Source organism: Aedes aegypti, chromosome 3 (assembly GCF_002204515.2).
Source record: "Aedes aegypti strain LVP_AGWG chromosome 3, AaegL5.0 Primary Assembly, whole genome shotgun sequence".
NCBI lineage: Eukaryota > Metazoa > Arthropoda > Insecta > Diptera > Culicidae > Aedes > Aedes aegypti.
The window spans coordinates 152,944,402-152,967,941 of NC_035109.1; the positions used below are offsets into that span (position 1 = coordinate 152,944,402).

At 39.8% G+C, this 23,540-nt stretch overlaps 3 protein-coding genes across 4 annotated transcripts in view; 2 read left to right on the forward strand and 1 right to left on the reverse strand.

Annotated features, from left to right (window-relative positions):
- The window catches only part of LOC5577945 (rho GTPase-activating protein 15), a 96,686-nt gene that overhangs the window by 60,862 nt on the left and 12,284 nt on the right, over window positions 1-23,540 (reverse strand). The gene's annotated exons all lie outside the window — the stretch shown is intronic.
- LOC23687919 (carboxypeptidase D) overlaps window positions 5,847-23,540 on the forward strand; it is a 91,798-nt gene continuing 74,104 nt past the window's right edge. Inside the window, exon 1 of one of the 2 annotated variants that reach the window (XM_011495429.2) lies at window positions 5,847-6,795. In XM_011495429.2, coding sequence (XP_011493731.1) covers window positions 6,304-6,795 — 492 coding nt within the window. In that variant the 5' untranslated portion in view covers window positions 5,847-6,303. The remainder of the gene's footprint in view (window positions 6,796-23,540) is intronic. The other variant, XM_021848711.1, reaches the window with a different exon arrangement.
- LOC110677685 (40S ribosomal protein S21-like) lies at window positions 10,038-10,411 on the forward strand. The gene has a single exon (XM_021848738.1). It carries the CDS (start codon window positions 10,107-10,109, stop codon window positions 10,356-10,358), a length of 252 nt encoding a protein of 83 aa, XP_021704430.1. The 5' UTR covers window positions 10,038-10,106; the 3' UTR covers window positions 10,359-10,411.

The window sequence follows — 23,540 nt, forward strand, 5'->3', positions numbered from 1 at the left end:
GAAATGCCAAAAACGAATCAACTTCATGCGAACTATAACCGGAACATGGTGGGGAGCCCATCCGGAAGATCTGATCAAGCTGTACCAAACAACCATCCTGTCGGTCTTAGAGTACGGTAGCTTTTGCTTTCAATCCGCGGCGAAAACACATATGCTGAAGATACAGCGGATTCAGTACCGCTGTCTTCGCATCGCGCTAGGCTGCATGAACTCGACTCACACAATGAGTTTAGAGGTACTTGCAGGAGTACAGCCCCTGACAGATCGTTTCGCGGAGTTAACACTCAGGTTCCTCATCCGTTGTGAGGTTCTCAATCCATTGGTTATTGAAAACTACGAAAAGCTGCTTGAACATAACCCTCAAACTCGTTTCATGAGTGTGTACTACTGGTACATGACGCTGGAGGTTAGCCCATCTTCGGTTAACACCAATCGTGATAACTTCCTAGAATTCGACTGTTCCTCTGTAGTATTTGATTTGTCCATGAAGCAAGATATCCATGGTATACCAGATCACTTTCGTTCAAAGTTTATCCCTCCCATGTTTGCAAGTAAATTCGGGCATGTCAGCGAGAGCCGACAGTTCTTCACTGATGGGTCAAAAATGGATGATATCACTGGTTTCGGTGTTTACAACGTTTCTCATAGCGCCTCCTTCATGCTTCAAAAACCATGTTCTGTATATGTTGCTGAACTAGCAGCTATACATTACACCTTAGAGTACATCAGTTCTCTCCCACCCGAGCACTTCTTCATTTTTTCCGACAGTTTAAGTTCTCTGGAGGCTGTTCGGTCAATGAAGCCGGTGAAGCACTCAGCGTACTTCCTGAATAGAATACGCCAGGCATTGAGTGCTTTGTCAATTCGCTCTTACACTATTACCCTAGCTTGGGTCCCTTCGCATTGCTCCATTCCTGGCAATGAGAAAGCGGACTCTCTGGCTAAGGTAGGCGCTAAAGAAGGCGATGTTTACGAGCGTCAAATCGCCTTCGATGAATTTTTTGCATTGGCCCGTCGGGAGACCTTGATCAGCTGGCAACAGAAATGGAGAGACGGAGAAATGGGTAGATGGCTGCATTCCATATTTCCACAGGTGTCGAAAAAGCCATGGTTTAAGGGGTTGGGCATGAGCCGTGATTTCATTCGTGTCATGTGTCGGCTTATGTCCAATCACTATTCGTTAAGCGCGCATACCCACCGTATTGGGCTCTCAGAAAGCAATCTCTGTGTTTGCGGCGTGGCTGTTTCAAATGTATCCACTAACCTTAAAACTTCCGCAAACTAACATAGTTTTTAAAATAAGTTCAAATTTCAAAATGTAAATAATGTAAAAAAAAGAAAAGATTTCGGCTCTGTTATGCCCTACGGCGCCTGAGCCTGCCAAATAAACGAGATAAGTAAAAAAAAAAAAATGTGTTCCGAATGTTTTGAAACCGTGAATGGGTTTGGCATTGCTCTCGTCAACCATCATCATGACGACAGCAGCACACCCCACCGGACGAATTGTCGTATTGGGAGCGAATAGACGATTCTAGATATATCCATTACATTGAAGTCCAGTTTCGAAAACATTTCTAAATATTTGATTGAAATTTAAGTAATTGAAAACTTTACCAAAATAAAATTTTCCAATTATGCATCAAAACGCCCCTCAAAATATGCTTCCCTCCAGCTCGTAGCATAAGCAACATAAAAAAAATTGTCAAAAGGAATCAAAACAAACCACACAAAAATCGTGGTAGTGAAAAGGCAATCTCGCGTACGTGTTTCACCAACGGCAACGGTGTATACAAAAATGTCAGAGAATCAGTCGATTTCGAATACATCTCTCTCTTTCATCGACCGACGATTTGGACGGCGATTTGAGGAACGGCGGTTTAGAACCGCCAACCCGGGAGCATTATGACACCTGCAGTACAACGTCAATGTACCGAAAAATTTTGGTCCGTGGTACTGTCAAACTCAATGAAATCATGGAGTGCGCTCGAAATAGGGCGTAGATTAGAATTACACTTGATAAAATAAAAAAAAAAAGTTTTAAAATTTTTGTTTGGCATTTATTCTTTTTCTTCTTTCTGGCGTTACGTCCCCACTGGGATGGAGCCTGCTTTTCAGCTTAGTGTTCTTATGAGCACTTCCACAGTTATTAATTGAGAGCTTACTATGCCAATGACCATTTTTGCATGTGTATATCGTGTGGCAGGTACGAAGATACTCTATGCCCTGGGAAGTCGAGAAAATTTCCAACCCGAAAAAATCCTCGACCGGTGGGATCCAAACCCTTGCTTGGTTCTGCTGAATAGCAGCGCATTTACCGCTACGGCTATCTGGGCCCCTTGGCATTTGTAATATCATAATTATAACCCAGTGGTCACCAAACTGCGACGATCGGGAAGATTTTGTACGGTCTGCGAGCGGGTTTTGAGTAACCGATCCTTTGTTTTTGAAATTATTTTTGAATACTTAGTCATTCGAAACAAGGCAAATTTGTCTGCGTTCTTCTATGTAAGATATTAACCCCTATACCGGCAGCTACATATTTTTACCACAAAAAAATATTCAAAAAGCGATAACTTTTTTGTTTTTCAACATTTTTGCACCATTTTTTCACAAGCCTTCAAAAAACTCTTTTATATTTTTAATCTATATCAGTATTGATCATTGGTCATATGGTTTTGACGATATTCAGATGTTCCTTGGGGGACCGACATATCCCATATAAAATTTCTTCGACCGCCATTTTGTTTTAGTCAATTTGTCAAAAAACTAAAATGTGAGCTATACAATGTCAGGTTATAAGGAGCTCCTTTGAAAAAATCATACAAATCGATTGAGTTATCTTCAAGAAGTCTGAAAATTACAAAATGATGTTTTTTGAAGTTTTTAAGATCTTCATACGGCCTGATTATTACCAGAAACAAAAATGTTTATTGCTCAAAAACGGTTGCACCAATTTGCTTAATTTTTTCACAACAGACTCTAATTGAAGTGTTGTTTCGAACGGTTGTGCTACTTTTCCCCGAATGTCAGTTCCCCGAATATCATTTCCCTGAACGCCGGTTCCCTGAATATCCCACTTCCCCGAAAAGATTTTGGCACACATATTTGTCATATCTTCATACATATCAGGGCGGTGAACGTACTGTTCATCTGTTATGCACCCTTCTTTATTTCATTAGCGGTTCTTACGAGTTTTACCGTCCTCAGCATTTTTGGCAACATGTGTATAGTCGGAAATGACCAAATACCTCCTTCTTTTCATTGCTTATCATCCTTTCTAATTCACCATTCTGCCACTGAAAACTATTCTAGCACCTATTTGAACTGCAGTTACTTTTCGGGGAAACGGGCCATTCGGGGAAATGGAATTCGGTGAAACGACATTCGGGGAAAAGTAGCACAATCGTTTCGAACAGCGAATGAGCGATAATGAGAAAAAATCTATAGACTGAGATATTTACGTAAAATATGGCAAAATGTTAGTCCCCCAAGAAATTTCTGAATACCTCCGGAGTTAGATGCTCAATGATCAATATCAACACAGATTCTTAAAATAGAACAAATTGAGGGCTTGTGAAAAATTGATGCAAAAATATCGAAAAAAAAAAAGTTATCGCTGTTTGAATATTTCTTTTTGATTAAAAACTGAAGCTGCCGGCAGAGGGGTTAATGATTATCAGTTATTTACGGGAAATTGACTGTAGTTAACAGTCTGAGGAGCACTTCAGGAAACTTGTACATTTTTCACTTTTAGGCTAGAAAAAATGTACTGCAGAGAAACAAACTACCCACAATGTGAAAGAAAAAAAATGTCCTCTTTCAGATGCACCAAGTTCCGCTAACAATTTATGGGATTGAATTAAATAGCTCTTGTTGTACCTCCGGAGCGTCAATCTTACAAATTTTTAGTTGCTTAAAAAAATTGTACAGCTCATACAAAATTTAAAAAAATATCATACAAAATGCGTTACGAGGGGGTGGGTGGGTGTCAAAAATGATCATTTTTGGCGTTATGAAAGTTGTGTATAATGCGTAGTTCCTTACGAGATTTTCCGTTGGTGCGAGTGCTTTGTGGAATCTCTTTTTGCTTCGTAGTCACGAATCCAGTATGAGCGAAGTGTCACTTTTATGGCCGGTACGCTGATCATAAGTACTGTGCAAAATGATAGGACAAGAAACGGTCAAGGAATGATTCCGCTACCGAAATTACTTGAGCAGTACGCTGCTGAGAAGTAGAGCTGATTTCATAACGTCGGTAACGCCTGCTGTACTAATCAAATGGAGCTGTCACTTTTCCTTACGGAAAAATGTGCCGCTCAATTATTCCGCAAGTAAAAGTGACACTTCGCTCATACTGGATCAGCGGTCAGAATTACTTTGGTAAAAAAAGAGAAATTTTACTTGAGCGCATTACGTTTCAGGTGCATACTACGCATTACTTGCGGAATAATTGAGCGGCACATTTTTCCGTACGGAAAAGTGACAGCATCATTTGATTTGTACAGCAGGCGTTACCGACGTTATGAAATCAGCTGTACTTCTCAGCAGCGTACAACTCAAGTAATTTCGGTGGAGGAATCATTCCTTGACCGTTTCTTGTCCTATTCTTTTGCACAGTACTTATGATCAGCGTACCGGCCATAACCCTAAGTCATGAAACATGTTCGCCAAAAACAAATCTCGAAAACTTATTCATACAGACTCAAGTCAAAAAAGTATACAAACTTACTTTATCGATCCTACGTGTTAAGCAGGCGGAATTCTACACGTACCGCTCTGTACCAACTCAACTTTTCACTTTTAGAACGTTTAATTTCCGGATTTACAAAACGACGAAAGTAAAATTTTCAACTTTCGCAACCTAACCACTACTTTCGCCGCCCCGCTGTATGGAGAGACAAAGTGACTTAACCACGAATCAAAACAAAACACTACTTGAGCCGATTTTACACTGGTAGAAAAACGTCGAAAGTAACTGAATGAAACGGCTTATCATTTTCTTATAATTATTTTTGAGGGAAATAATAGAAACTACCTAGTTTTTGAACGTGAGCAGAGTGTATGCAAAATTTGAGCGAAGTACACGGCAAAAAAATGTTAAAAAGGTGATTCATTTTAAAACAGTTTTGGAAGATAGATTGTGATTTTTCCTAATTAATTTTCTCAAAACCGTATAAAAGTTACTTACGTCGATTTGAAAAAGTAATCGAGAAATGTACTATTTTTTCCCGAAAAACAATACTAATAAGTCATTTAATCCTTTCGCCGAAAGAATTTATGAGTTGGTTAGTTCATTAGGTGCTAAAACATGAATTTATTTTCGTTGGAAAAAGAAAATTTCAGACACGCCCTTATTTCATATCATTCCATTCGTTGTTTTGCATCCGTCAACAACGAAACAAAATCCCGATCTGCCATAGTGAAAAATCGTGCCGGCAGTGGTGGATGGCACGTTGAGAGTAGGTACGTGAAAATTGCTTTATCTGTCACTTCGCGGGGGGGTTGAGAACCGCCGTCTCCAATCTGGAAATCTCCGTACAATACTAAAACATATCACGATTTCCTTCCTAATCGCCTTAATCTATGCAATTGATTAATATGCTTCGAGAATGCAATGGGAAGATGATCCTAATCGTACTAAAAAGTAGTACAAAGTGTTCGTAGGATAATGAAACTTCGCTGCAGCTTTCATGCCGAAAGTCAGAGCTTTCGGAGTGGTGCTCAATTTCTGCTAACTTGAACATTTCGATTGTTTCATATGACGTCGGACACCCCTACATCGAGCGCCCACACAACCAAAACAAAGTAACGTTTTGACAGTTCGTCTCACCATTTCGCAGCTGAACGAAGGTTGCTTCGTGTGTTCGTGTGGGAGATTTGTGGCCGAGTTGGACGTCCGACTGTGTGGTAAGTGAAGTGACATGTAAATGCAGATTTTCCTCCGTCGGAGAAGCACACGTCGTCGTCGTAGTCCGCAGAAGTAACTTTCTTGTCCGCGTAAGTGATTCCCCGAAAACGCTTGGGAGGAAAAGATTCTCGGAATACGTTCCGCCCCCCCTTCGTTGCGTGGGTGGTTGGCAACCCGCTGGCCCCCTGAAGGAAACTATTTCAGCCGAAGTGAAATCCAGCAGCTGCCTAAATTGTGGTGACTCCACTTTTCTCTTGCTGGTGCTAGTGTGAGAAGTGCTGTGAAAAATAAGTGGTGACAAAGCTCCAACATCAGGAAGCGGAGCTAAATTTGGTTCCATATTGTGCGTTTGGAATCGGGGTGCTATTCGTTCCTCCGGAACGAATCTCGGGATAATGGTTCAGAATGGGAAATTATCCGCAGTGCTAGTAGTGATTGCCGTAAGTTGTTTCGTGTTAGTGGCTAATGGCTTTACGCTGCAAACGTCCGAATCGTCTCCCGCTGGGGCCATAATCGAGGACGAGAGTTTCCTCCAGAGCCCTCGCTACGAGACGAACGATGAATTGCAGGATTTGTTGGCCCGGCTCCAGAAGGACAATCCGACCTTGGTGAAGGTGCACAGCATTGGATCGTCCCTGGAGAACCGCCCGCTGTTGGTCGTGGAAATTAGACCGAATATCGATCGGCCGAGGCCACTGCTGATGCCCATGTTTAAATACGTGGCCAACATGCACGGGGACGAAACTATCGGCCGGGAGCTGCTCATCTACTTGGCACAGTATTTGGTCAACAACTACGCCCAAGATCCGGAGATTGGGGCCCTGGTCAACAGTACGGCCATCTTCCTGATGCCATCGATGAATCCGGACGGGTTCCATCGGTCCAAGGTAAGGGGCGATAAGAGGGGATGTTACATTTTCCGGTTTATGGCTTTGGGGACTTCCATATTGCATGTTTTTCGACGTCAGCTTTCGGTGCACTATGGGTCAGAACACAACAGTTCGCGACAAAGTTCCAAGCCCTAGCAAACAAAATTCAACATTAAAGTAGACTGGTCAATTCCTTTATTAGTATCATTTCAAACATTACATTCATTTCTTATATCTAGGTGTTCTGAGTTAGACAACATTATCTTCCTTTTCTGTGAAATTAAATTAAGCTTTTATGAAAAAATAACAACTTATTACATTTAATTCACCGTAGCAGAATGTTCACGGGTGATTTAATTTCACCTGCTTATAAGATAAGAATACTTCAGTTAACTTAACCAATCTTTTCCTATTTCAATTTTAAAGATTTTCAGAGATTTTTTCATTTGAACAGCCGAAGCGGAAGCAAATGGGGAAAAAATTTTCGCATTTGCGACCACCTTCCGGCCTTTCGCTAGAAAACATCTCAGAAAACTCCCCTTCTTACCAACGGCCAACTGTTTGCTGCCACGCGGGATATCATTGACAGTTCCCTTTCCATCGATCTCGGACAGCCGAAGGCGAAAACGTCGGCAACTCACAGAATTAGTGCGACCTACGCATAATTTTCACTCAGTCAGCCAGTTCTCCATTAGTTGCCTCAATCTGTGTAGTTTTAACACATGCGCTGCGTGGAGCTGGCTTAGCGTGGAGTGTTTGCTTGACTTTACGAGAAGAAGCAACCTTGCAATGAATCACGAGAATGAACAGCACGTGGATAAATGAATCCTACGAGGGGAAAGGCTTCGCGAACCACTTATCGGTGTGTTCATTTTACTTCTTCGACGTTGCATCCGTTCGCTTTTTGCGATGCTCTTCGTGACGCAAAAATGAAAAATGAATTTTGGCGAATTTTGGATCGCGAAGATGCGTCGATCATTGTTCACGAAGAAGATCCATCGCAACCCTGCTTTGAATGGTTCGACACTACGAGTGTAGACTTGCGAAAGGTTCACTTTATTCAACAAACTTTGAAAGGTTCGTCACGTCAAGTGTCGGCATAATTTTTCTCTACATAGATATTGTTCATATCAAATGAAAATATTATACAGTCATCTCTCCCTTACTCGATATTCTGTATCTCTATATTTCCCCTAACTCGATGGAATGCGCGGTCCCTTCAATCTAGCATGCTTTGATACCTCTCTAACTCGATGTTCACTAACTCGATGCTATCTGTTTCAAGTTCCCAAGTAAGTTTACCTCTCTAACTCGATATTTTCATGAAAAGTTCCAAATGTCCTCCAAACGTTAATAAATTTCGTGATTTTGGTTATTGTGATTAAATTGATAGTAAAATTAAGGTTTACTGCCAATTTCTGGGTGCTAAAATTTTTAATTTTTGCAGATCGGTAAAAAGTGTCACATAGATAAATGTCTTAAAATTGTATTGTTTTTCATGTTAAAATAACTATTCTGAATGTATTTTGTCAAAATAATAAAAAGTTAAAAATTTGAAAAATATGTGTTCTGTATCTCGATACCTCCCTAACTCGATGGTCCCTTCAATATCGAGTAAGGGAGAGTTAACTGTATTTACATATAAGCATGTTTATATCTTACCAATAATTATTTATCATGGTCTAATCGCTTATCAAAGTGAATCCTGTGACCCAACGATCCTCCCCATTAACAAACTTCCCTCCCAGTAACCTTTGTGGAGATGCAGAGGCAAACAAGGTCTCCAAATAGCAAAGGTTACACACTAACATTCCTTCCCCCAATCCCACCTGACTGCAAGGACGTGGCCGGCGCCATTATTGAACATGTATAAATAGAGGCCCTGAATTATGCACACTGAAGAAGATTATGGCCAATTGCAGCCGATCTTCTAGTTGATTCTTTGTGCATTTTCACTGACTTCGGTCAATCACGGAATAGCAACCATTGATATGTGTAGTCAGTCTAAGCTAAGCTAAGCTAAGCTCATTAGTACTATACCAGGGAGGAAGCTTCAGAATCATTTTCACAATTTTATTTTGAATCTTCTGCAATTATTACAACACCTAGTCCATATTGGTACAGCATATGTTGGCCTGAATTTTTTTTTTTTTTTTTTTGAAGATCAAACGCTTGTTCTTAAGACAAAGTTTTGATTCTATTAATAAGAAGGTAGACATTTTACATATTTGTTACATTTGGCTTGAATGCTCTCAATGTGATTTTTGAAAGTTAAATTTTTATCCAGCATGAGCCTTAGATACTTAACTTCATCTGGTCATTTCATTGGAACCCCTCTCAACGTGACAACATGTCTACTTGAAGGTTTCAAATAAAGAGCTTTAGGTTCATGTGGGAATATTATTATTAGTTTAGTTTTGGAACCATTAAGAGAAATCTTCCATTTTTGCAAGTATGAAGACAAAACATTCAAACTTTTTTGCAATCTACTACAGATGACACTCAGGCTTCGTCCTTTGGCGGAGAGGCCTGTGCCATCCACAAACAAGGATTTTTGGGATCCCTGGTAACTCAGGTAAGTCAGCTGTGAAAATATTGTATGATATTGGTCCCAAAACGCTGCCTTGAGGAACACCAGCTCTTACAGGTAGTCTTTCAGACCTGGAGTTCTGATAATTAACCTGAAGTGTAGGATTTGACAGATAACTTTGAATTATTCTAACAATATATGTTGGAAAATTAACGTTTTTTAATTTTACGATCAAACCTTCATGCCAAACACTGTCGAATGCTTTTTCTATGTCTAGAAGAGTAAGACCAGTAGAATAGCCCTCAGATTTGTTGGAACGGATCAAATTTGTTACACGTAAAAGTTGTTGAGTGGTCGAATGTCAATGGCGGAATCCGAACTGTTCATTGTTAAAATTTAAATTTTCATTGATGTGGGCCATCATTCTGTTCAAAATGACCTTTTCAAAAAGTTTACTGATTAAGGAAAGCAAACTGATTGGACGATAGCTGGAAGCTTCTGCAGGATTTTTGTCTGGTTTTAAAATTGGTACAACATTTGTCAGGAAAATATGCCAAATGAAAACATTTGTTAAATATATCAACTAGGGGGAAGGCCCCTATGCCCGTACACTTTTTGTTTTTCGATAATATTTTAAAATCTACATTAGTTTCACCGTTAATTTTTGTACAGCATAAAAAAATCACGTTATTTTAAGTAAAAACCCACATGAGAACAAAATGTTTTGTACCCTTTTCTGATCCGCCATTGTGTCAAGTTTGTTGTCCGACGATTTGCTCTGACCTAAAAATCACCAAAAATGGAGAACGACGCCGGAGAATTCGTTGACTTGTACTGCCCAAGGAAGTGCTCGTCCAGCAACCGAATCATCCACGCCAAGGATCATGCCTCCATCCAGATCAACATCGTCGATGTGAACCCGGCGACTGGCCATATGCTGGAAACCTCCAAGGCGTACGCCATCTGCGGTGAGATCCGTCGTATGGGAGAGTCGGACGATTGCATCGTTCGCCTTGCCAAGAAGGATGGGCTTTTGACTAAGAACTATTAATTTCAATGTATCCTAAGGGTAAACAATGAAAACTCCGTAATTTAAAAAACGTACTTAATGATTTGATTATATCCGATAGCACTGCCAAAGTAATTGAATTGAGCTCGAACCGTTCTAACGATTCTTGATTACAGTCGACAAAGTGTACGTATAAATTCAACATAGATCTATGTCTACACTTGGATACAATTATGAGTCTTTCGGAGATGAACCAGCCTAGGGCTGAAAATCTCCTTAATAAAGCTATAATAATAAGAAAAAAAATAAACCTTTACAATTCATTTTTATGATGGATTACATCATGTACCAAAAATGGCGTGCACTGAAATGTGTCCTCTATGCTCGGACACTATGATTAGCACCATCAAAGTTTACACCAAACCCACAGCAAGGCCGAGGGGTGCTTCGTATGTCAGCATATGCCTTGTGGGTTCAATCTATGCATGATGTACAGCGTATGAAGCATATTAGCGAGATCATAAGTCAGTTCCATAAACTCCTTTTTGATCAGCGCCATAGATCGAATCGCCATATGTCGCCGTTTATGTTTCGTAAGCGGTTGCATGTATTCAGATGAAAATGTCTTCGAGAATTCAACGCGTTTATAGTTCTTCACAATTTCTTTGTCAGCTCGAAGGCTAAAGTGTGCTCATAGGTACAGTCAACTCTCCCTTACTCGACCTCCGTTTCTCAATATTGCTGTTTGCATTTGAGAACCAAATCTAAACTAAACGTCCTCCAAATGCGGTAACACATAACAATCCAAGGACACCTAGCAACGATTGTACACCGCCGCCCTAGCAAGAAAAATCTATATTTGACATCGCATTTCTTGTGAAAAATCTTACCGCATTTGTTGTTCCCGCATTTGGTATTTGCATTTCAAACGCACACAGTTATATCTAGTTGGTGTTCATGGCTACCTCGATGGTCCCTTGAATCGCATATTTAAACTGTTTTTGTATTCTGTAACACGATATCTCCCTAACTCGATGGTCCCTTCATTATCAAATTTTGGAGAGATGACTGTACTTCATACCTTGTGGCTGTTTCTCGTGCGCTCATTTTCCTTAAAAGCAGCATGTTTACAGCACTTTATAAGGCATCCAAGGACCGAAAGTTTTGTTGTTTATGCTTTATTTTTGTTGCTGTTTGTTTTTTTGTACCCAACATTTATGAAAAAGTGAATTATAAATCAGATCCCCGTTATTAGGTTAACATTTTCACTGTCCGGTCATAGAGGACTTGCAATGGTTTATAAAAACAATTGCTTTTCTTTGAAATTCTACATTTTCTAATAAATTTTGCATTTTGTGATTGATGCAAAACTTACTGAAGTCAACGTACGGAGACAATTCAGCTTAAATTATAAGTAACATTTGTTGCTACACTTGTATGAAATTTTATCGTTTCACATATTTTTGGTAGATTGTATCAGAGTGAAACTTTTGACAGCTATTGTTTGTTTACGTTTAGACGTAAAAACGTCATAGTTTGTATACACTTCAAAAATGTGTTCTGGTATAATCCTGGGATACTAAAATTTTATTACCATTATTCGTTTTTGGAAAATTCAAACTGTCCGACCATAGAGGACTTCCCCCTATGAATAATAAGCTACTTTCTGGATGTTTCTGGACGAGGATGTAGAAAATTCCATCATCGCCAGGAACTTTCATATTTTTGATTTTTTAATAATAATTCTCACTTCTGAGCATGAGCATGAGCATAGATGACCATACAATTCGTAGTTGCTACTCCGTGATTGACCAGAACAATCGAAATTGCACAGGGAATTTATGAATGGGGTTTGGGATTAGCTTACCATTCTTCAATGTGCACAAATCGAGAGCTCAAATTTTGAAAGTCAATAACGGCGCCGGTCACGTACTTACGGTCATCGGGAATGGGAAGGAATGTTAGTCAGACAACCGTTGTTACTAGAGACCGAGTATACCTCTGCATCTCCACAGTTGTCATGGACTGGATATTGGGTTAGTGGGATAAGGTAAAGATCTGGGAGTCACCAATAGTTGGTGATGCAATCCATGATACAATCACGCCTAATCGGATTCGCGATATAATTCGATAAACGCATTGTACCCGAACAAGTGTTCATCACTTGCCCACGCAAGAGCGACTGACTCGATCAATAGATCAAACACTACTAACGATCCACGGCGCTTTTTCATTTCACTACTCGACCTACGCTCGACATGTTTGATCCTGCCCTCGTCACCCGCCCCCTTAGAAGCAAGCGTCAAGATCGAAAGATCAAACAGAACTCTTTTAATAATAATTCTCACTTCTACCAAATAATATGCACAGGTTTCCTCGCAACATTGAATTATTACAGAAATGGCTGTCAATATGCGAAAGCACGTTAACGAAAAGTCAGCATCGAAGGCTATGTAGTAAGCACTTTGATTCTTGGTGCTTTTTAGATACTAATAATCCGTCAAAAGGGTAAGTGTTCTACATACATTCCTGTAATAATATACTGTGGATTGCGCAGAAAATTCTCATGCTGGTAATCTTAAAAAAAAGCGCTTGTATAGATAGCGGCAGTTACTTCAAATAATTTTGAATCCTGTGCGATCATTCCTTTTACAATCAGTAATAATCGGGCAAAGGACATCAACACTATTTGAATCAACTGACGATCAAGCATTTCAAAAGATTTGAAATATCATCGAAAAATTATAGAATTTATCGCGTAATGACCAGTAAAATTATATTTTATATATTCAATGGGATCTCACAAGAAGGCACACAAATAGCGAACCTACGACAAAACTGGTGCACCGCGAAAAAGAGTTTGGGAAGCGTTGTTCTTTTTTTATTTCTTCATTAGTTTTTTTTTATTCTGCATTCAAAAAATTACATTCATACATTCATTTTTTATATATAGGTGTTCTGTGTTAGACAACATTATAATCCTAATTTGGTAAAAGAGTGTTTCGTGAAGCCCAAGCAGGACAGTTCGGTTTTGCGTCGTCCGATAAATTTGGCTCACGGTTTCGCGCATGTTTTCGTCGCCGGAGATTTTTTTTTTTTTCCTGTTTTCAAGCGTCTTGCTGGGTAGTGCTTCGTGAAGCCCAAGCAGGACAGTTCAGTTTTGCGTCGTCCGATAAATTTGGCTCACGGTTTCGCGCATGTTTTCGTCGCCGGAGATTTTTTTTTCCTGTTTTCAAGCGTCTTGCTGGGTAGTGCTTCGTGAAGCCCAAGCAGGACAGTTCGGTTTTGCGTCGTCCGATAGATTTGGCTCACGTTTTCGCGCATGTTTTCGTCGCCGGAGATTTTTTTTTCCTGTTTTCAAGCGTCTTGCTGGGTAGTGCTTCGTGAAGCCCAAGCAGGACAGTTCGGTTTTGCGTCGTCCGATAGATTTGGCTCACGGTTTCGCGCGTGTTTTCGGCTCCTAAGATTTTTTTTTTCTGTTTTGGAGCGTCTTGCTGGGTAGGTATTTGGAAGGCACAAGCAAGACGGTTTGTTTTCGGGACGCCAAGAAGTTTTGCTGTCAGTATCAGTTTTGTGTTCAGTCGAGGATGGATTACCAACTGGTGAGTTCGTTTCATTCTTGTGATAACACATATTTTCTTGAAAGCGTAACTTTTAAGTAATTTTAAAACAAACTTTGTATGGTTCGTCACTATAAGTGTCGGCATTATGTTTTTTTCTTATACAATTTCAATATACATATATTTGTCTCTTTTATACGTTATTAAAAATTATCTTTTGAATTGTTCGACATTGTGAATATTGACGTATTTTTTAAAACTTGTACCATATCGAGACAAAATGCACAGTAATACTCATATGTAATTTTCAAACAAACTATGTATAGTTCGTCACTACAAGTGTCGGCATTATTCCTGTTTCATATAATTTAAAATATATACATGTAATTTTCAGTTTTCGTCATTAATAAAAACATCTTTTGAATAGAGTAGTGTTTGATCCTTCGACCTTGACACTTGCTCCTGCTGGGGCGGGTGATGAGGGCAGGATCAAACATGTCGCGCGTCGGTAGTGAAGCGGTGAAAAAGTGATCGGTTCGTTAGTAGTGTTTGATCCTTCCACCTTGACGCTGGCTCCTGCGGGAGCGGGTGATGAGGGCAGGATCAAATATGTCGCGCGTCGGTAGTGAAGCGGTGAAAAAGTGATCGGTTCGTAAGTAGTGTTTGATCCTTCGACCTTGACGCTTGCTCCTGCGGGGGCGGGCGATGGGGGCAGGATCAAACTTGTCGCGCGTCGTTCGCTCAGAGAAATGAAAAAGCGCCGTGGATCGCTAGTAGTGTTTGATCTATTGATCGCGTCGCTTGCTCTTGCATGGGCGAGTGACGAACACTTGTTCGGCGTTTAATGCGATTATCGAATTATTTCGCGAATCCGGTTAGGCGTGATTATATCATGGCTCGCATCACCAAACATTGGTGACTCCCAGATCTTTACCTTATCCCACTAACCCAATATCCTCTCCATGACAACCGTGGAGATGCAGAGGTGATCTCGGTCTCTAGTAACAACGGTAGTCACACTAACATTCCTTCCCTTCCCCGATGACCGTAAGGACGTGGCCGGCGCCGTTATTGACTTTTAAATTTGAGCTCTCGATTTGTGCACATTGAAGAATGGTAAGCTAATCCCAAGCCCCATTCATTAATTCCCTGTGCAACTTCGATTGTTCTGGTCAATCACGGAGTAGCAACTACGAATTGTACGGTCATCTATGCTTATGCTTATGCTTATGCTTATTCTCACTTCTACCAAATAAGTCTCCCAGGAATTTTGGAAATCGTTCTCTTGATTGAGAATGTTTTCGAAGTCCCGAGTAACTTGATTTTCTATTGGTTACCTCTCTCGAGGGCCTGTAACGCCTTGGTCGCCAGGTCCTCAGTCACCACGTGGAGCCATGTCAATTTTCCGCCCTCCACCGGCGAAGATTTAAACGCACCTGAGCAAATCCTGTAGGCCTCATTGTACTAAGGGGTTAGGATTTTGAGGACTGAGTCTCCTCTGCTCCAGAGTTCCGAACCATATAGCATGCTTGGGACAATGAATGCCCTAGCAACCTTAGTCAAAGTGCAGCGGGAGGTCTAGGATGAACGACCACTAAGGGTCCGGAGAACGTTCAACTTGGCATTGACAGACTCCTTAACTACTTTATCGTGCTTAAAAAATGTGAATCGCAAGTCAGTCCCAGCTGCATTTTCGTCAAAATTGAGTTGAGTTCAGTTTTCAACATATTCTCCGATGCTCTTTCAGCTGCACTAATGAGATAATAAGATTTGTTCGAAAAAAAAATAGGAAAACACAGCAAGTCAAATTGTCCCATAATGAAAAGTAACCGCTTATCAGTCCCACTACAGATTTCCGCACCGTATAACAGAAAAATGAACAGTGTTTTGTTCATCTTTATATTTTTCTCGGAAAGATCTCATAACGAAAAGCAAATTGTGAAAGTTTCATTGAGATTTGAACATTATCAAATCCTCTATAATTTTTGAATATTCGTATGGAAAACTAGTTTGGAAACTTCACAGCCCATTTCCTCAATGCCTAGTTTTTACAGATGGGACTGACTTGCGATTCACGGCAGTAAACACGGCCAGGGTAATATCATCGGCGTACACAATAATGTGCACTCGTTTAGGTAAGTGTTCAAAAACGCTGTTCATCGCAATAAGGAACAGCGTCTCCGAGATGACGGACCTTTGCGGGATGCCATTCTCTTGTGTCTTCATAGATGGAGTCGCGCCTGCGTTCCAAACCTTGAACGTTCGATTCCGTAGAAGAGCTTCTACTTGGGACGAACTTCTACTACGTAGTAAAATATGCGCTCCTGGAAGTTACATTTCTAAAGTGTATCTAAGATAAGAAGCCTCCATGTCATACCGTAGCCTTGGATAAATCGAAGGAGGCCACATCTACATGCAAAACGTCCGACGAGGCCTTATACAATAAACGATCGAGCTCTGAGAAGAACCTCTCCGACCCGTAGCCGCACCGAAATGCGTGTTGCTGGGGCCTTTTGTTGTCTATGCCTCTCTAATTCCGTTGACAAGCGTCGATTAACCATACGTTCGACTGTCTTACCCATGCAACTAAACAACGTGATCGGTCTATATCCCTCTTGTCAGCGTCTTATCCTTCCCTGGTTTGGGGATAGGAATAACTAACGCTTCTTTCCACTCCGCAGGAATGACCAGGTTCATAGTATTCAATAGAGCCAACCGGCCGATAATAGGTAGTTTCCTTAGGATAAGATAACCTATATCGTCAAAACTCGAAGCCTTTCCATTGTCGTGACTGAGGGCCCGTTCGAACTCGTTCAAGTCGAAATCTCTGTTTTAGTCTAATTCAAGACTACGGCGGCTTTCGCCAGAGTAGCTAAAATCCGCTTCGGCTATCGACTTGACCCGCAAGAAGGTATCACTGAAATTGCTGTTCGCCGACACCTTGGCGAATTGATCAACAAAGGACTCAGCAATCTTATCCGCATCGTTAGTGAAGCTTCCCTCTACCATGATCACTTTTTGTACATGCCTATTCTTACCACTGACGGCTTTCACCTTATCTAAAGTTTGCTAGAACTAAGGGATTCCGATATACCTGCCGTAAACTCGGTCCATGGTTCCTTTTTGACATCTTTGATAACTTTTCTGGATTTGGCACGAGCACGTGGAAACTCTTTCAGCTTACTAGCCCTCGAAGGATCGTTCAGAACCAGTCTACGTAGCGTTCTCAGCGACTTACGTCGGTTTTTGATTGCATTGTAGACATACTCCACTAAGAAACGGACTTGCGACCGCCTCTACCACCTGCCTTCGGGATGTGCGGTCTCACGTATCAATGCACACCATTCGGTGAGCAATCTTGTGATCGTCAGGGAGTTGGCCACAGATAACTTTGCAAAACCCGTCCCAGTCTCCCTTCTCAATACTCCACCTAAGCCTCGTCACAGTAGACACGCGGTCTACGGCCTGCGACATTAAGATTGGGGAGTGGTCACTACCGTGTAAATCATAGTCTACCTTCCAGATAAACTGGTTGGTGGCATCCCACGAGGCTATGGAAAGATCTCAACCCCAGTGCACAAAGGTTCACCCAGGTCATAAATCCAAAAATTTGATTTCAACGGGATCGTGTTATTTGTTCAATTATATCATGTCAAATACTTATACACACTAAGATTTCTTTCACGAGCTCGGCTGTGCGAATCTCGGTTTCCCCATTTCAACCGAGACTCAGCTAACAAATTGTCCTGTTGCTTAGCAACAAAGCACGTTATACTGATACTCGGCTTTCATTTCCTGAGATCCCAGCAAATTTGTTTGCCGACTAATCGGCTGTGCGGATCATGGTTAAAATAAGCCGAGATTCGGCATTCGAAATTAAGTGTGTAGAACAAGGTTCCATAATTGTTTTAGCTGAACTCTTGATTTCTCGCATGATCTGGGATAACGCCCTAAAAGCCATTGGTAACCACGTGTGTAGCTCGTTGTTTCTGAGCAAATTAAGGAATAAGCATCCAAACCAACCCCTCTGGCAGGTAGAGAATGATCCTTTCTTCGCGATAGAGTTGTTAAATAACGTGTAAATCTTTACAAATGTTCAGAAACAACGAGCTACACAGATGGTTACCAATGGCTTTTAGGGCGAGATCATAAATTATGCGAGATTTTACGTTTTAAAATAGGTCTCTTAACCTTCGGACTGTTGCGCTATTGTACTTTGTACAACAGTTGTGATTTATATGCTATCATTTTGCAACAAAGATATCTATCGACACCAAACCAACATGTATTCCTCAAAAATCTTCTTAAGAACAATACTCGACAGTTTTTATTTACAGTATGGTCCTTTACAATGCGGTAAAATCAACAAATGTACATATAAGTCGCATAATAATGAACGCACTATATACGGTTGGAATAAACCATAGTTTGAAATCGGTATATCTCAAAATCCAGATAATATAGAAACTTGGGATTTTTAGTAAAGTTATTCTGGAGGTGAAGCGCTATCTGATGGTAATTCATTTAATTCGGAATTTGACCGCTAGGTGACACTAGTGGGCATGGAAGTTTTACTGTTGTTTTGCAGATATTTCAGGATCTTTGCCATTTAGAAGGATGGCGTCTTCGGCAAAGTTGTTTAATAAGTTAAGGATTGGTCGAGCTATTTGATTCGAAATTTTGTCACTAGGCGGCGCTAGTGAGCATGAAATTTTTGTTTGCAGGTATCATAGGTGCCTGACCACTTAGAGAGAAAGTATTTTCGGCAAAGTTGTTCAGTTGGTTATCAACAATGTACACCAATGACCATAACCTGGGAGGGAGGCACCGATACTACACACGAAATATGATACAATTTTTTTCCAAACTGCAAGATAACTCTAGTTTGCTAACGGCAATCAAGGCAGGCTTGGTGAAAATTGCTAGTTTTCATTTGTTGTGTACCTTCGATCTTTCTGGACAAACATTGAAAAAGGGCCACAGCTTTCTATGCGTTTAATTTTTAGTTTTACTGAAAACAGTAAAAAGAGCCTAATTCCAATACGTTATGTTCAATTATAATAAACGGTGGTCTCGTGACGTAACTTTTGAATGTGCATGAATTGAATCTGATTCGATTTTTGTTACTTTTGATGAAATGCAAAAATATGATTTGGCTAATTACGCGCTAATATCATGTTTGTCCATTGTTTAAGATCCGGGCTCACAGTGACAGTTCGTGACAGCAAAATCTCGGCTCACTGTGACGTAGAGAAATTTTGTATTGGTTTCTCCCTCCCAGACCATAACCAAAACAACAGAAAACAAAAAATACTTAATATTGCAAGAAACATAATTTTTTGTTGTCAAATTTTAAATACAAGCTCAAGTTTTTCCATTAGTTTCTCTGAATACTTTTAAAATGCATTTAAAATGTGACCAGGTGAATTCCGGCGATCAATTTCTTCGAAGAGAAGAAATTTTCCTCTATTACTGTTTCTGCTCGGGATGAACCACTGCGACCAGTTTTCTTTGATCTTTTGTGGTATACCCGTGTCCTTTGTTTAGTGCATGTCGTTCTACTCCATTACTATTGAGAAATAATGAAAAAGTCGTTTTTTATACAAATATAATTCTTTACCATTTTGCATAGAGCTTCTTTAGAAAAAAGATACCGCTATGTATACCTTTTGGAGAAAACAGTTTGTCACCATTAAACTCTCAAAAGCGCGCCCCTTAATCAGGTTCGCCCACTAAGCTGGTTGAATGATACTGATTTTGACCATGCATCGGTACTCTAGCGTATCAAATTATTGCTTCTACTTATAAGGTTCAAAGTCGTTATACTCTTCCGACCGTAACTTATAAGTTTTAACAAGAACAGATACAACAAGAGTACAATATGGTAGATCTTACCCGGAACGCACCTCGAAAAGGTGATCTACCCGCGTTACGGGCAGTACTCCCTTTATCTTACCCTTTGCATTACTCCATTACTCACCAGCAAGAAAATTTTCATTTCTTCGAAGAAAATACGCGCTGGAATTCGCTTACAGAAATTCATAACTGATCGGACTATTTTGACATGTGTTTCTTTTTCTTTAACAAGTTATCGTTATTTCATAATATAGGGTAATTTACGGCTCCGACTCGACTATTATCGGCAACCAAATTTCAAACGCCAAATACACAATATTTTAATACATCAATGAAAACATTCAGATGATTATTTGTTCTGTCAGCTTTCCGTTGACGAGATTTCCGCGACGGAAGAAACAATTTCGCCAAAGATGTCGTCAATTCAAATAAATATGCCTCCAAAGGCGACTGTTTTGGAGCTGCCGAACACATACGCTTGCAGCTCTTCTGGCGAGAGAATGAGGCTGCCGACAATAGTCACACTGCTCGTAGCGTTATAAGAACGTTTCCGACAAGCTTTTAACAAATCTGTCGGTGTGAATCGATAGAGGACTTTACTATTTAAAGATAAGATGGATTCTCACAGACTCCCAAGCATGAATTTTATACCTGACACCTGGGAAAGACTATAACATATATTGAGCAGCTCTAGGCAAAACAAGATCTAATACAAAAATAGTATAATATCGTTGCATATACAGAAAATGTAAGCTTTTCTCACCGAAAATGTGAGATTTCAATACAAATGCTGTAGACGAGGAACTTCAAATTTTATGTATGTGCAACGATAATATAATAGTGAACATTTAGACATGCAGAGAGAAAATCGGGAATGAAACAGGGTGGCCACCGAACCGGGGTAAAGACGGGAATATCAATCCATCGGGAAAAAGACGGGAAAACCGGGTTGAAAGTTAATATGGTTGATGATAATATTGACTGCATCTGTAATCTGACATTTTAACATTAATGATGTAATTTCTTGTAGAGATAGTATACTTTGCTACACACTTAAATTATTTCACCGACTTCAGTAAAACTTTTCGCCGAGAGCACAACAGCAAAGAATTCGGTAATTTTCAACGCCGAATCTCGGTACTTATTTTACCGAGATTCGGTAAACGTTTACTGAGATCTCGGTAAAAATTTTACCGAGAATCGTCAAATTATTACCGAGATATCAGCTGTTGGGTTCTCGGCGAAACCGTTTAAGTGTGTACACTAAACTTTTTAGAAATCTTTTAAATTTATTCCTTTTATCAGGGCTTATTTTTTTCTCTAACTTATCTGACTCAAAGTTTTGAATCTGAGTTTCAGAACTTCCTGTAGAAGGTTTAAGCACTAAAACATATTGGATTAATAATTTTCTTTAGTTTCTGAATAATAAATCAATAAATCCGAATATTATTGAAAACAATACTCTATACTTCTTTTTTCTAATATATCATTAGTTACCTAATCGACTACAAATTAAATAAGTGAGGTGAGAAACATGCTGGAATATATGCGGCTTTATTTCATTCCTACCTTAAACTTATTTGCTGTACTGAACTCTTCATTTTTATGAAGAAAAAAAATATAGAAAGATTAGTCTGGCTTCTGTCTTCTAAAACTGTTATAAAATGAATCCCTTTTTTAACATTTGTTTACCGTGTACATCGCCTAAATTTTGCATGCAATCAGCTCGCGTGAGGGTGATTATAAAACGGAGCTACACTTTGAATTTTCAAGTGTACAAGACTGGAGAATCAGACAACAGTTCGCGTTGAAAATCAATCAAATTACTTGCTTGCTGGTCGTGACCAATGAGATAAATTTTCAACGCGGGGCGCTGCTTAGTTCTCAAGTCTTGTGCTCTTGAAAATTTTAGGTGTGGCTTTTAAAACAATAGGTAGTTCCTTAGCCTAGTGTTTAGAGTCCGCGGCTACAAAGCAAAGCCATGCTGAAGGTGTCTGGGTTCGATTCCCGGTCGGTCGTAATGGAAATTTCCTTGACTTTCCTGGGCATACAATGTAATCGTACCTGAAGAAAGCTCTCAGTAAATAACTGTAGAAGCACTCATAAGAACACTAGAATACTAGGCTGAGAAGCAGGCTCTGCCCCAGTGAGGATGTAATGCCAATAAGAATAATAATAAGAAGAAGCAATTAAAATCTGTAATAAAATATAATCTTTCATCTTTCGTCGCGAAATTTTGATTTCTGGCCCATAGTGCGGCGTGGTAGTGGCGCTGACTGATGGGGCTGGGGGGTTTACACGAATTGATGACGTCAGGCGTCAACGAACAAAGCGAGGAGATGCACGTAGGTTGTGAGGGATGGAGGTGGAGACGATACCATTCATTATAATCCAAACTAGACTACGTAGGTGTCGAAACACTTTGGGGCGAAGCTCAATTTTGCGAAGCGCAGCGCATCTAATCAAACAATCATCGAATGGATTGCTAGCGGATTGGATTTTCTTCTTCTCTGTTTGATTTGAGTTATACAAACCTTCTGATCGACCTTAATCGGTTGCCTGTGTTTGCCGGTTTACTGTTGGGTGTTTATATGATTCTCACGATTTTAAATTCCTTCTGAGGATGCTGATTGAGCGTTGAGGGTTTCGTTGTGAAGTATATGGCAATAGGGTTACTCGAAATGTCGTTTTTGGCCATTAGATTGTTGATTAGAATTTGAGTATTCTCCCAAAATTGGAGCTTTTTTAGATGGAAACTAAAGACTTCTCAAGCCCTCCATAGTTTGTATGGGAATCAGTATAGGAAAATTAAGCAATTAATTCAATTGGGCATGGTTTTGCTCATGTACCATTGAGAGTCACTTTTGTGCTGGTACTGTGGCAATGTTGACTGTTTAGATGATAAACAATTTTTGTCTGATGCTGATTACCATTTGCTTAAAAGTCAATAATTGACTGAGTCGTCTGATTTTTGATAGATTTGTGGATGATGAACCTATCCAACTGTTAGATACATTCATAATCAATAAATTAATCGAAAATCTGACTTAGATCAATTATTGACTTAGTTAGTGAAAGTATACGTTTCGGCGTTTCTTTCGGAATCGTCTTATCGTTGATTCATAACTGTGGTACGGGTTTCAATGCCCCACAGTTATGAATCGACGATTCTATAAACACATAACATTTTATTTTATACGGACGAATAAAATATGCTAGAAGATGTTATGATTGATTGCAATGCTGTACAGATTTATGGTTCACGTAGATAAAATGTGTTCTGCGTAATTGCAACTCTATTTGATGAGATATCCTCCGTTTAAGCCAACTTTGATCCATATCTGTGTGCTATCCATAACTGTGGGGTGACTGTACAAAAAATAACACACAACAATCATTAAGGCCAAACATTTTTAATTCAGATTAACTTTAATATCTGATTACTGAAACCTTAGTTTTGCAAACGGTCTACGACAGAGTTGCTGATACAGTCACCACCAAAATAAAGTTTCCACGCGCAAATTGGCAATAATTGTATATCGAAATTCTCCATATTTATCATATCATTATGGAGCCCATTAAAACTTCTGCAGTCCATAAATTTCTCTATATTATCTCCAAGAAATTTCACAGAGAATTCTTGTACAGAATATTTGAATGCTCCAGAAATTTTCTGGATTTCTCAGAAATATCTAAGATACTCTTGGAGAAATTCCTTGGAACATCTCGAAGTAATCCTTGAATAAAAAAATATAAATAAACTTTAAAGGAATTCCCGAAAGAATTACGTCGATGAGTCACTGTAAGA

What these genes read in the sequence shown, in the direction of transcription:
- LOC110677685 (XM_021848738.1), top strand. Translation starts at nt 10,107, where the DNA reads ATGGAGAACGACGCCGGAGAATTCGTTGACTTGTACTGCCCAAGGAAG.